The sequence below is a fragment of the Ornithodoros turicata genome, unplaced genomic scaffold (genome assembly GCF_037126465.1).
Source record: "Ornithodoros turicata isolate Travis unplaced genomic scaffold, ASM3712646v1 Chromosome12, whole genome shotgun sequence".
NCBI lineage: Eukaryota > Metazoa > Arthropoda > Arachnida > Ixodida > Argasidae > Ornithodoros > Ornithodoros turicata.
Genome location: NW_026999301.1, coordinates 268177 through 282984, shown reverse-complemented (window position 1 = coordinate 282984; position 14808 = coordinate 268177). Strand labels below are relative to the sequence as shown.

Sequence of the window (14808 nt, the reverse complement as noted above, 5' to 3'; positions counted from 1 at the left end):
AGTCAGGTGTGGAGGCACGGACAAAAAGCTGTAAAGTACAGCTTGACGATGGTCCGTCCCCCGTACAGCGTACAATCGGCATAGCATAAAAATAAACAAAATCTCTAGAAATAACAATGCACATCCGAATAACAAATATTGAGCACATATGCTAAGTAAACTAATGCTTTAAGTAAAACTAAGGAATGCTAGTATCACACGAAGTAAACGTGAACACAAATACTGACATCAATCACATAGTTGTTAGAAAAACGGAAAAACATATGCAACAGTATCGTTAGAGTAGCGTACATTGTAGCAAAAATAAGTGGGAAATAGTACAACCGCTATCCACTAAATGAAGTGGTGATAGAGTGCGCGAGGGTGCGTGGCCTCCGGGTTGATATTTCGGTGTAAGAGTGTGTATATTAGCGCTGGAAGCGCTGGAAGAAATGTGAGGTGAACATGAGGCGAATTAGAGGTGAAATTGATAGAAATGTGAACGTAGATGGGTAGAAATCCAGCGAACCGGTCGAATGTAGGAAGGAGTTGCCTCAGGACAGAAGCCGCCGATATTTCGAACAGAGACTGTTCTTCTTCAGAAGAAGAACAGTCTCTCTTCGAAATATCGGCGGCTTCTGTCCTGAGGCAACTCCTTCCTCCTGATAGAAATGTGAGAATTTTGTGTGTCGGTAAATAGCAATATTTCGAACAGAACATCGACACGCATCCATTGAAATAGCGCCTAAAGATATAATTAATTTATGGATACATATAGAAAGCCGAGAGAAGAGGTTCGTACCGCCATTTGATGTACCCGTATCTGAAACCGGTATATTTAGAAGGCGTTGTTGAAACTCTCCTCTCCCTTCCGCCAGTTTATTAGGGAGTTTTAGTGCACCGTCCTCTATCGCGTGTGTGAGAGATAACGTTGTGCGCAAAGCCTCCCTCCCTCCTATTGAATTTTGTTGCTGTGTCTGAGGAAATTGTTGTCTGTTGTTTATTTCCCTGCCTCGGGTTGTATCCTTGTCATCATGAACCAGCTCGTCTGCGCCCTCTCTCTGTTTGTCGCCTCCCTGTATGTTTTGGTGTCCGCGTAACCACTATCTCTTACTTACGCAAAGGCGATAGCTCCCTATTTTTCCTCTTTTGTTTAAGAATAACCAAGTGTCACCCATGTGTCCGTTTGTTGTAAGCTGCAGTACATGAGAATTGGTTGTCTCGTGTTACAGGCTATCCTGTCGACTGGCCGCATTGGAACAAATTGCACGCCATCTTGGGCAAGAGACCCGTCCCTCACTCTTGGAACAACTACTACGATGACGAAAGGACCTCCGAGAGCAGAATCGTCAGGGCAGAAAATGGCAGCATGCATTACGACGGTAAGCACTTAACTGCGTCCGCTGAGAGATCGTTAATTTCGACTGGGAAACCCCGGGGGAGAGTGTACTAATTGGGGGCGATTTTTGCAGAGCCCGAAGTGGAGTTCCCGGAGTTCCGATCAGGGGACTTGCAGTTCCAGAACCTACAACCCATAGGGTAAAATATTTCCTTTACCGAACTATGAAATTTTCCAAGTAGCAGCAACATGCGTGGAACACATTGAGTTGATATCCCAGGAAAGTATATCGGAAGGCGCCTTTGGAAGAATACGAGTAACCACGAGGATTAGATTATCATTTTCAAACTACCTTACGGCGGCAGCATATTTTTATATATTTATATTTTTATGTTTTTGGTCATTAATTCATATGCGTCTTCGTAGTAGTTCAGTCCCCACTAGAAAATGCCAGACACGCTTCCTTGAGCTTCCCTTATGTTTAGAAAGAGTGGGTTAACTTGGAATCCCAGAGAACGGTAGCATGGTCCTAAAACAGTAGGTAGTACGCCTGGCTTAGTGACGGCGTTTGATCGATATGATTGCAATCGAGGATTGTTTTGAGATGTGAGAAAACATAATCAGCAAGCTGGAATCGGTGACTTGATTGCAGAACAGAACAGAAACCGCCAGTTGCGAGCAGTGACAGCACGACAGCGATAACTAGAAAATTCAAAGAAGAACTGCGAATCTAAGTGAAATATTTTGTCCGGTGACGTTGCGCGCTAAAAAAATAAAATAAAAAATAACACACGTGAAAGCTGTTGTGTAGCTTTGATTTGCTTTGCTGCCCAATCGGCCAGAGATCGACACTGCCTGATGTTCTGCTCCCCAATTATATCGTTTCGATTAATGTGAGCTAGGGCCACTACCCAAGCAGCACAATGCACTGAAAGTCGAGTGCAATAGGGGTGGACGGGTAGGTGGAAGGCCTTGAACAGACTCGTGAAACTAAAGAAACTCGTTTTTTATCATACACGATAAAAAAAAAACCAGTGGTTCTGATAGCAGCCTGGGGCCGGACTCACAAACACGATCGTAAGTAACGATAAGACGTGGCAGCCTCTGACGGGCGTATACGACGTCGTCGTAAGCGGTCGTAAGCATCATTCACAAAGATATCGGAGTGGAGAGGGTACGTCTCTTGCCGAGGAAGAGAGAGTTGCTCATCTCCTGTCACGCGCAACATGGAGAAAAAACAGCCAACGGGTGCGAGAGTACGGTTTCACTATGGTAATTCGACGACGAATCTGTAATCGGACCAATAAGAGTCGCCCGTTAGAAGAAGAAGTCGTCCGTCTCAAATTGTTTTGCTCTACGTGTGCTCGCGATCTGTCGGTAGTCAAGCTTGATAATGGATGCCACGCAATCACAGGCGAAATTCGTTCGACGAACCAATTTTCCGAACGCGAAACTGAAGCACTTCTTGAAGGTTATCGAGCAAAGAAGTGCGCCATTGACGCTACGGGGGATGGTCCCCAAGGGTCTGTCGCAAAGTGCAATTCGTGGGCGCGTATTACAGAGATCTTTCGTCGTAAGACCGCTCGGGAGCTCTCGCAGGATTCCTCCGTAAGTTGCGGGGATTTTGTGATGCGTGGCCCTCCCGAATCTAGATTTCGTCGCAACTTTCTCGTACGACCGAGTCAGGACCAGCTCTCTCACTTGGCAAAGCCCGACGCGACGTCGTGAGCGGGCGGCCGAAATCGAAGCGCGTTTCCGGCGTTGGGGGAGGAGAGACGACAAGCCAAAACAGTTACTATGCCAGATTTCTTTCACGACGTCGGCGAGAGCTGCCGAGAACGATATACTGACGACCAATAAGGTGACGCAGAGAGTCCACGCCTTCTCATTTTTCGTCCACTTTGGACGATGGAACGCCGCTGTGGTGGGAGCATGAAAATCGTGCGTTCTGACGGAGCGGTGGAACTGTGCCTCTACTTCCGCCGCCCGCTCACGAAGTCGTGTCGGCCGTCGCCAAGTGAGAGCTGGCCCTTACGACAGATTCCTTCGTACTAACTATTAGTGAATTCGACCCTGTATTTTTGTTTGCAGGAGGCATCCGGTGACACCGAAAAGGGAGCCCATAGAAGATATCACCTTAGAACCGGAAGTTAATATCTGCTACGACGGCGATAAGTGAGTGAGCATATCTTTTCAAACTCCCTTGATAGCGAAAATCCAGCGGAAGATGGAAACACTAGCTGACATCGTACCTGCCCTTAAAAGAGGCACTATAGTGCCCGTCTAGAATGTCCGTCTAGAGAACTCACAGTCCGTCACTAGAATGTCCGTCGCGCTGTCTATAGACAGCGCGACGGACATTCTTCAATGAGGCTTGTGCAGTGGCGTCATGTTTGGTCACGTGACATTGGAAAACGTATTGCCGCACCGGAGTCACAGTACACTGTTAAAAGAGAACTTCACCACATAGCACCATCCTAGCCAACCATCATACCGAATGATATCAGTCTGTGTCATGATTTGTTCAAAACAAGGGAGAGGCGCCTATCTGGGACAAGATAATCTGTCCCAAATAGGCGCCTCCTCCCATTTTCAACAAATCAATGCACACGATGATATCATTTGGAATCATGGTTGGCTAGTAGCGTACTATGTGATGAAGTTCTGTTTCAACAGTGTAGGAGGGCATGCCTGAGTTGTTGAGGTACGCGTGTAATTACGAGAGGAAATAGGCTGCTGCCGCATTCGGCACGCCGTAAGACGCCTGTGACGTATCCCCATGTTCTCCCATGTCACGTGGCTCCAAGACGCGCAAAGGCTGCGCACGACACCATGCGCACAAGTCTTATTATGCTCCATGAAGGAATGTGGGTCACGATATCCAAATATGAACTCCATTTACTTCTAGCGAGCGTCTTTACCACGAAACAGTGGCATATTCGAAGAGCATAATCCGAGTCAGTTTCTCCTTCGTCCTTAGGACAGGGTCACGTCACAACGTTTCAAGGGATAGCACATCCCAGGCGCTGGGGGTAGGGGGAGATTTCGATGTCCTACACTCTTAAAAATGAACTTCACCACATAGCACGCTCCTAGCCAACCATCACCCCGAATGACAACGTTCTCGCCCCTGATTTGTTGAAAACGGGAGGAGGAGCCTATTTTGTGCACATTATGCACGGCACAAAATAGGCTCCTCGCTATGTCGGCCCAGTTCCCCTTGAAGTCGGCCCAGGACGCACATTTCCCCAGGGCGTCAGTCGTGACGTTGCCCACATACGTGAGGCCGACAACGGCAAGCCCTTTCAACATCACCACCACCACCACCACCACCATTTTTAAGAGTGTAGCCAACAACAGGCCCCACCGAGATAAGCGCTCGCGAAGGAAGCGGTTGCGGGAGCATCGCGGTGACCTCGCGGAGCAATGCAGCACTGAAAACACAGTGCGCACATGAAATGGAACTTTGCGGGCGTATGGTATCGTTTATCTGGATACCTCGGGACTGGCAAGTGGAAGAATGTTTAGAATTGAATCACTTCCAGATATTACGACAAAATCAACGTATAAACGTCCTGCGTTTTGAATGGTTGATGGTGTGCGAAGTCAAAATGACGTGTGGCTACTGTCGCCAGGACATTGCAGAGCAGCGAATGAGCGCGAAAGAGCTAAGTGAATATTCGGTCGGTTTGGAGCCATTATTTACTTTTTTACGACAACAGTTGTTCAAAAACGGCCACAGTGCGCCTTGTATACCTGTTTATTGCGCCTTTAATGGACGGTTCTGCATATTGGAGTTCAAACGGTTATTGACACGCTTTCGTGCAGTGTATTCACTCCACAACGTGCACGGAAGCTTGTCACTAAAACCAGATGCCCTTAACCATGTGAATTCCTATTCTGACTACTCCCTTCAAATACATGACGGTATTGTAATATATTTTCTGTTTGCGTGAGGTCCTGCGTGTTGTCATTTACATGAAAGTCAAACACGCAGTTTGAATTCACTCACCCACAAGATAACTAAAATGCGACAACAATTAACAGCGACACATGAAGGTAATAATTGGAGGCTTTACGTCGCGAGACAACTGCGCTCATGAGCGACGCCACAGTGGCCGGGTCTGTGGATTAATTTTGCCCCCCTGAGGGTTCTTGAACGTGCGCCGAAATCTCGACACAGAGCACACACATCTGATGACGTGTGTGAGCAACTTGCGCTCTGCACATGAAGGTAATGTAGACAATGAGTAATGGAGGATGTTCCATACCTGGTTCATTCGTTTTCGTGGTCATTCCAAGGCCCACTGTTGCATGTTCATGACGAATGCATTGTTCGTCTTGGTGTGATGCATTTATTTCATCGACTTCGCACTACAAATGAAAAAAAAAGACATAAAAGAAAGCAGAACTTGAATAGACCACATGTGAGGATTTCCAACAGGTATTGCCCTCCCATTCGCGCCGACGCTACAAAGAAAAAAAAAAAAAAACGTTTGCAATAGCTCTCATGAAGACGTTTTTAAGCAGCGATTATGAAATTACAGAGAACTTTATGTTTAAGATGATGAATGAGGTTTTATCAAATTACGCTATCAAAGTACGAGTTGTGTTTTTTTTTCATCCTTTACAGAATTTTTATAGTAAAACTATGATAGTTACCTGGATGCGGTTTTTGCAGATGGATTTTGCGGTCAGGAGGACACCCTGTCGGAAAGCGTACGGAACTACCTAAATTCATTAATTAACTTGTTACTTGTGCTATTAATTGTTAATTGATATTAACTTCGTAATAATTACTTGTTTGTTATACTCGCTTATTAATTGGAGCTAGCTGTTATTTAAACACACCCTCTTTTTTAAATATCCTGAAACAGCACGCACTTCTCGAGGGCAGAAAGAGGGAAAGGGTGTTCGCGTTGGAGGGCTACGTGTTTGTAGCGATAGAGCTGATTAGAGTAAACGCTCTATCTCTTTGCGAGATAGAGCGGTTTCCCGCACCGGCCTCGGTGGCTCAGCCGGTAACGTGTTGGCTTGCTGAGTTCAATAGGGAGTTTCAGCGAATCCTTTTTGCTTTAACGGTTCGCGAACGATTTCGTCGCTGCCCAACCAGAGGATTCCACTCTGATTCACTCCCCCTTGCTCGTGATATCGTTCACGCGAACGGTTTGCGCAAAAACGATTCACTAAAACTCGTTCATATCGATCCCAGCCGCGTATATACCAACCCTAGGCTGGTAACAATGTGGGGGTGGGTAAACACAGCGCACTACCGTGTGTCGCAGAATTCCGGCGCGGGTAAGGAAAACCCCAGGAGATCGAAATCATCCGCAGTCGTACACTGTCACCACACAAATATAGGCTCACACGGCAAATTGAATGTCATTCCCAGTAAATGACATTCGTTCAGTGGCATACGGTGACATCAAATGGCATTTCGTGAAACTGGCATTCGCTCAGCGAATGAGTTTGTGGAGCTCATTCGCTTTCCCCCTCTCGTAGCGCTTACACAATTTATAAAAGCTACTCTCCTTCCCAATCAGCTCCTTCAGTGCCAAGCTGATTCGTGTCATGCCTTATCATCATACAGTCGTACAAATCGCCATGTTGCCTGTCAATTGGGATTCGGTTACGAACTTGTCAAGGCCACGATAGTCGAAGCGGAGCAAATAGTTTAGGAGGTCCAGTTGTGCCCACGACGTCCATAAGTACAGTTTTTCAAGTAGGCAATACAGTTATAAGAAATGCGTACCGACACACACCTAGCACAGTCAAACTATTTCACGGATCATCATCATCGTCATTGGCGAATGTGCTGTAGCTCCGTCCTGCTCGAGCAAATGACATTCAACGTGACTGTCTTTCGTTGCGAATGACATTCACCTTGCCTTATGATAAGGGTTATAATTGTAGATGTACTCCGATTAATTGTTAATTATAGCTTCCCCGTCCTGCTAAGTCGAAAGTCATGTTGTTCCTGCAGTCATGGGCGTACCGAGGTGGGGGCAAGGGTGGAGGGGCCTTGTCCACCTCCCCCTCCTGGAGATCCAAGGCCACTTGTGAAAATAGGATAGGAAATAGGCGCTCATAATAGGAATCTTTGCCACCCGCACAGTCCGCAACGTCCGCCCAGAGAAAAAGAGGTGATAGGTGTGTGTGTGGGGGGGGGGGGGGGGGCATGTCTGCTTCCCCTGGAAACACCTTCCCCCCCCCCCCTGGAAAAAAATCCTGGGAACGCCCATGCCTGCAGTCGAGTAGTGTGTAGTTCTGGCTCCAGTTCATTTCCGTAGCAAAATTTTGCAATTTATATTTCAAGGTACTTGCATGGATATTTTGTGCCAACTTTACATTGAGTTAGAAAAGGAGAAAAGTACAAGTTTTATCCGTTAACCGTATTTTAGTGCACCGCTTCCAACGGAGGTACGTGTCGCATTTGATCGCTCTAAGTGACCGTGCATCCTCGTGTAAGTCCCCTGCCTGAGTGGGGTTCTGTAGGCACCCCAAATCATGCGAAGCGGGTGCAGTTTTTATAGTCATCGCAGTGCATTCTTTTCTTGGAGGCTTGTAGCCACGACAATGGCCACGGCCTCAAATATTTCACAAATGCGCACTGTGCGTACGAAGTTAGCCTTCGCTCTAAACGCATATTTCTAACACCTCATGGTATTTCCTTTCCTCGTGATGAGTCTTTTCTTATGCCTTGGTTCTTTGTTTCAGAAGTTCGAACAAACGAAAAGATAGTGAAGAAGAGTGCGAAATTGACCTCAGGAAAAAGAGAAAAGAAGATGAGCTGGATATACTTCGGCGCATCCTCAAAGTGGAAGAAGAAGCCCTGGAACTGGAGAAGAAGCGAGCACAGGAAGAGGCGGACATTTTCAAGGCAACCATGGCATTCCTGGAGACGGCAACTAGCTTCATGCAGGGCCAGACGAGTCGGCCGGACAGGCCGCAGAACTCTGCAGGAACGCCAAGGCCACAGACATCATCCAGTTCCTATTGCAACGGTGTCAGCGGATTGCCTGTGGTGGGAGCGCCGCTGTACACTACTCAACCGTCCTTCTACTCATCCTCTTCTGTAGATTCTCCCGGGAAATCTGATCCATGAGCGTTACTGATGCAATCGAAGGTGGTACTCGCCTTATTCCAGAGTTGGGCTTGCTTTTCACGGTCGCTTAACATGAGAAGAACAGCAGCCTCACCTCTACCGGTGCCCCGAGTTGCTTCGAACACAGCAAGTGTGAGGAGAACGTTCGTCAACGATCAAGTCATCCGGAAGCAGATGGTTCCAAGGTCAACACCATGATACGCTCGCTATCTCATTCCCAAAGATCTTCCCCTGAACTCATGGTAAAAAGCTGCGAGTATCGAGCTGACGAACTTGATCATGCTGCCGGACTATAGAGTTTGACAGTCTCACCGTGACGACTTTAGCAAGGACAAGTGCACTGTGAACATAGAAGGTGTCATCGATCCCTGCTGCCTTTGGAAGAAAGTCTTTCCTCCACTACAGCATGACCAAAATGTGCATCTCAGCCGCATGTAGCCCCATCGTCTTTATCATTAGGTTATTTTTGTTTTTACGTGATTGACTCCTTCCTCGCGATGCGATTAACCAGTCTGGGACCATCACGGTGCTTACGCAGTACCTTTTTTTGTATTGAGCAGTAGTTTGTACCTATTGCGGTACTAACACATTTATCAAGCACTCAATTTTACATTGCATGTGCTTTCGTTGCACGTGTTTCGAGGGATGCAGGGATATGGATACGAGGACACACGTAACGAACAATACGACATTACCTGCATGCATTAGTACACTCTTAGAAATGGATCTTCTATCGTGTCTTCTACAGACACCCTAAAAACAGTAATTTAGGGGTTTCTACGTAGAGACCACGCGAAAGCGCGGGGAATGACGTCGCATCACGTGGTTTCCCTCGTAGAAGCCACAAAAGTGGTGTCTGTTTTATGCTTCACAGTTTCCTCCTTTCCCGGTCCTTTCCCCCTCCCCGCGTGCTCCTGCTTCCCCTCTCCCCCGGTGCAGGCATGGCAGGCAGGCTTGCAGTCCACAGAATTTGTTTCAAAGGGGATTGAAGACTTTATTTCGGCAACGTTGTGAAATTGTGGCAGTGATACAGTGAATATTGACTAGACTTGCAAACTATGCAAAATACCCTGTTCACAGAGAAATGACTCAGAGAAAATAAAAATGAATAAGAACCACACATAGTCAAAATATCACAGATTGCACAAAACGGCGCGGGTCGACGCCGCTGTTGCGAAACTATTTGCAAGCTTGAAACTCGCTACGAAACAAGTTTCGCTGGGATGCAGACCTGTTTGTTGCTGCTGCTGCTGTTGACAAAGACGCATTACAAAGTGGATAGGAACAACATTAAGCGTAATAAAAGTCAATATCGACAACAGTGAAAGGGTACGAACTATAGCTTATACTAAAACGATTATAGGTGAGGCAGCGAGGAGAGAAAAATGGTACATTGGTACCACAGCAGTACCAAGTATATAGGAGTAGAGATCAAAGAGGTATCTTACTGAATGCGGTCATGGTCGACAGGTGAGTGTTAGCATTGGACGCATGTTCCGGGTAACACTTGTGCCGTGTACAGGCTAATATCTGTCAGTCTTCGGTATGAATCGCACGCACATTTCCTCCAGGCGGCACACCAGTGAAGTCTTCGTTGGTGACGTCCATATCCACTGCGGCCAGCTGAGACAGAGAATGGTTACTCAAACCACGGTCAAAACGAGCCCCCGAAAGACAAAAAAAAAATCCTGCGCCATACACAAACTTTAGCTCTCGTGAAGTCCACGTTTAGAGGCAATTCTAACAGAGCGACAAACCGGATACAGCTGATAACACATTAGCGTCTCTCGAATACCTTCACTACTCAACTTCTCAAGCATCACTACATAACTTTCGTTGACGTTCTGTCACGACCGCCATGACACTTCCATTCGCACCTGCACCCTCCAAATGCTCGTTAGAAGCGTGGGGAAGTAACAGGTAGCCACTACAATAGTAGTGCTGCTAGCATAGTTATCGCAATAAAATTTATTAAACGGAGGTGTCTTACCTGTCAAAGAATCCCAGAATTACCAAAGCGAGGAAACACTGGCGGCAAGGCATCGAAGAAGAGGTGTGACCAGTGCCGCGCCACCAGCATGTCTTGCCCCATCGCACAGTTCACGTGACTCCGGTCCTCGACGCCGGTCTGGTGATCACTCCGAGCGCATAGAAACCACGGCAAAAATTTAGACAACACGAAATAGACTTCACGACGTCCAATTCCAGGTCACGTGATAAACGTGTCTTCTACACGGCGTACGCGCCAAAAAAAAGCAAGACAATTTTTTATGGTATTTTCTTTTCTCCCGGGTCACGTGGGCATCTGTCGTCTAAAACTTGGACCTTGAGCGTGAATCTAGAAGACACGGCAGCTCTGGAAGGCACGATAGAAGACCTATTTCTAAGAGTGTACTGTCGGTAGTCACAATATTATAGAAGAGGCTACACAGGTGTTTTACCTACCGTGTCAATGCCACAAAATTATATTTAAAAATCTACTTGTCTGAACAGCGCCGGGGTCAACCCTATTCATCTCAGGGGAGATTTTGCCATTACATCTGAGCACTTTTATCGAATTCGCGAGAAATTGAATTTTCCCAATTGAACGCCGAAATTTGCCTAGTGAACATCGCGATTTTTTTTTTTACAAACAGAGCGCATGCAGTAATTACCCCACTCTAGTACAAAATACGTTCACTGCTACAAAGATAGTAGCTGAAAACAAATGCGAAAACCGTCTTTTCGAAGAGCGCAAATTGGCGGCCAATTTCAGTTTTGCGCCAAGATAATGCAAGATGCAGCGAAAGGAAGACTGTCACCCGCGTCTTCCGTTTTCAGCCGCCCCTTCTCTCTCTTCTTTCAGATAACTTTCCGTTGCAACCGTGTTGCCGTTATCAGAAGGAGGTTGGAAAATGAAAAGTGGAAGGCCAGGTATACATGGCCTCCTCGCATCGCTTCTTGCGGAGATCTGAGCGCGCGGCAGCGAATTTGCGCTCCTCGAAAGGACGGTTTTCGCAACTGTTTTTTTTTCCCCCGGCTATTACATTGTAGTAGCAGTGAATGTATATTGCACTAGAACGGGGTAAATCCTGCATACCATTTCTCTTATTGCAAAAAAAAAAAAAAAAAAATAGAAAATAAGAAAACGAAAGACAGAAAAAACGTGACGTTGACTTGACAAATTTCGGAGTTCAATTGGGAAAATTAAATTTCTCGCGAATTAAATTTTCATAAAAGTACTAAGAACTAATGGCAAAATCTTCACCGAGTTAAATAGCGTTGATCCCATAATGTTGAGATAAGTAGATTTATAAAATATAACTTTATGACACATTAGGTGAAACACCCTGTATATTACATGTTCTTTCGCATATACTTTCCTGCAACGTGCAAACAGAAAACAAACTCAATGCGACGAAGAGGTTACACATGCCAGCACAGACGACAACAAAACTTACCTTAGTCCGTTGTAATATAGCAACATCCACGGTTTGTGAACAGTACATTAGAATATATTCTTGATTAGTTCCATTGCCGAATTTGTGTGGCGATACCCACAATTTTGTGGAGATCACTAATTAAGCTTTGAAGTGGAAGGTCAATAGTGATGCATATGTTGAATGCTCCTTTACATCCAACAAGCAGAAGGAAAGAGGTTACAAACATCTGCAGCGTTTGGTTCTTGGTGGGCTATTTGCACCTGGGATGCACTATGATGTGACCAGGAGGTGCTACGGCTTTTGGTGACAGATGCGACTGACTTCATTTCTGACTGTCTGATAGTGGTAGTGCGAGATAGGAACTCGAACGTGTGTCTTCTTGTGTGCAAGATTGCGCTTAGTTTCATTAGGAATGATAATTTGAATATTTATAAACCTCTCATCTGCGACGTGATTTACACACGCAGTAGTTCTTGTCACTTTTGTTGCAATGTAGCATTTATAGTGTAGATATATGTAGTTGTATACATACTCTGTGTGGCCCCGCATTGTTGGAGTTGTTGAGCTGTTACCTGGAACTCAAAGATCGTTTGCTCTTCGCTGAGGTTTCCTGAGGTTATATGAACATTATTTAGCTATGGTGCCCAGGCTTGTTGAGTGCTAAGTATTGGACAGCGTATAGTGTTTGCTCCTGCTGTAGGTGTACGAAGCCGCTGTATAAACAACAATGCAGGATACACGTAGACCAAATGTGCTGCCATTCGCGCGCAATATACGACGTTTTGCCGTATATATTACGAGGGGCATTTTATTTGACTTTTCACGAAGAACTGCAGCTGCTATCTAAAGAATAAGTAGGAGGTGCTGCTCAAAATTTAGGACCTACTCTATAGAATATGCTATGCTTTCCTTGTTCGCAATTGACTTTGATTCCCATCCGGGATGTGCCCTCGTGAGTCTTCCCAAGGACCCCAGCGTTTCTGCCATATTTTGAACGCTCCTTTAAAATTGTCTTGTAGTTCTGACATGCTGTATACGCTTCGGTCTCGTCGTCTCTCCAGATTCATTCTGAAAACTGGGAAAATAGTCATAATGAATTAGATACGGCATTACGGAGTAGCGGAGGCCACTGCCGCGTATTGGCTGCTGAAAAAAATATCGGTTTTAGGGCTGTATGATTTGGAACATTATTTCTTTCTTAATTTGATAATACGTTAAAATCTCAGAAGAGGGCAATTCATAACAGGGAAGGGCACAATGGCAGTACACAGAGTACTATCATGTATTCATGAAAACGCATACGTAATGTAATAGAGGACGCAGGAAACCAGCCTACGACTCTGCCTAGAAGAAAACATGGACTGTTATGCAGGTACACATTTAAGAATCCAAAATTACTGATTGAAAATATGTTGACTGTTCCGTCTTTTCGTGTCTGAACGACAGCGCCACATTTCCGGCGGCGTGCGCTGAGAGAAACACTCTAGTGAGATCAGCACTGCCGTGTATCCGTGGCGCAAACTTGTTTCGATAAGGGGTATTTCATAGTTGTAAAACAATCCCTACATCAAGAGAGTTCTAGGCTCTCCGTGTGTCAGGGGCACTAAGATTCCAGATCGTACGCGCAAATCCCCTTGATGAATAATGAGATGAAAGTTGGGTTCTCAGTTTCGTTATTGCAGACAAGACCGAACATGTGATCACTATACCGGGACCTGTTCGAGGTCATGTCACAATGAGGTTTCCTATGCTTGGCATGCTATCTCATGAGACACGCTGCTAGTGACACCTAGAGGAGGAGCGTTGTATCGTTCAAGTACGTAGTAATCTGTACAGTCCAGAAAATTTCTGCTGGTACCTCGAATAGCGGAGGGATGACATAAGTCCGGAGTGCCATAGTGTTCACAGATAGCTAATGGGTGACATAGCAGAGGAGGTCACAAGCAGTGTCGTGAGGAGGAGTATTGCCTAATGATTACTAGATAAAAGCTTATGACGATAATGAGCGCCGGGGTCTAACAGATAACAGCGCGCTTGTTAACAAGAATTGGAATGGCACATGTAAAGCGCCTTCCGGCATCAGTTGGCCTGCATTGACCAGTCAGGTGAAAGGCCTTTCGCCAGCAAGCACATATCGGTTTGCTTTGCTCCCCGTGGACGAGGCCAGTGTTTAACGGGTGTGGCTTCAGTCTCCAAGAGAACGGTATCCGTTTCTCATATGCACTAAACCGTCAAGGTCTTGCAATTGTCAACCATGAATTGTTATTAGCTTTTCTATTCCCCACAACCGCGAGAAGTGACAGCGCGTCCATGAAACCACAGTAGCTACTGCATCCCAATGAATGAAGTATTTCCTTTAGTTCTCCTTTACAGTGGCTAACATTTGTTGGAGGAACTGCTGGTGAAGTAAGACGCAAAAGAAAGTGCTAATTTTCTCCCTTGATCACAGTCATTGGCAGACTCCTCACGTAATGAGTATTTGAACTAAAGAGATTGTTTACTTGTTTTTCTTGTAACTGAATGTAGATTCTGGTACACACTGTTATAATCCTTCGGCTACTTTACTGCAAGTAGTCACTTACATGTGCTAGACTCAGTTAAGGGTACGTGGCGATCGTTGAATAAATGATGAGACCTACTTGTACCAAGTGTTTCTACTTGTATACAGAATTTGGCAAGAAGTGATTTTTTTCATGAGACCCACATCGCTAAACGTGATGTAGCGGTTCCCAAGAATGACCTGCTAAACCACGGTCATTCGTTGGCATTGTCACGATCACTTTCGTGCAGGTGCTATTCCCTTGCGGTCATTCTTTCCAGCAGCTGTTCTCCACGGTCCTTCCATGTACTGCCGTCATAGCCTTATGCGAATTGCCAGCGCTAGCCGGTACCTACAAAAACACGTAGAAAGGCGCACATATTGCATCAAATACTCAGTCACTAGCAGTGCCTGCACTGGATGT

General features: G+C 45.9%; 1 protein-coding gene across 2 annotated transcripts in view; it reads left to right on the top strand.

Moving 5' to 3' along the window:
- LOC135371660 (uncharacterized) overlaps positions 1-14489 on the top strand; it is a 68884-nt gene extending 54395 nt beyond the window's left edge. The window contains exons 2-5 of one of the 2 annotated variants that reach the window (XM_064605641.1): positions 1212-1361; positions 1452-1518; positions 3410-3493; positions 8039-14489. In XM_064605641.1, the coding sequence (XP_064461711.1) occupies positions 1212-1361; positions 1452-1518; positions 3410-3493; positions 8039-8423 (686 nt within the window). In that variant the 3' untranslated portion in view covers positions 8424-14489. Of the gene's footprint in view, positions 1-1211; positions 1362-1451; positions 1519-3409; positions 3494-8035 lie in introns of both variants that reach the window. The other variant, XM_064605640.1, reaches the window with a different exon arrangement.
- Positions 14490-14808: the final 319 nt, after the last annotated feature.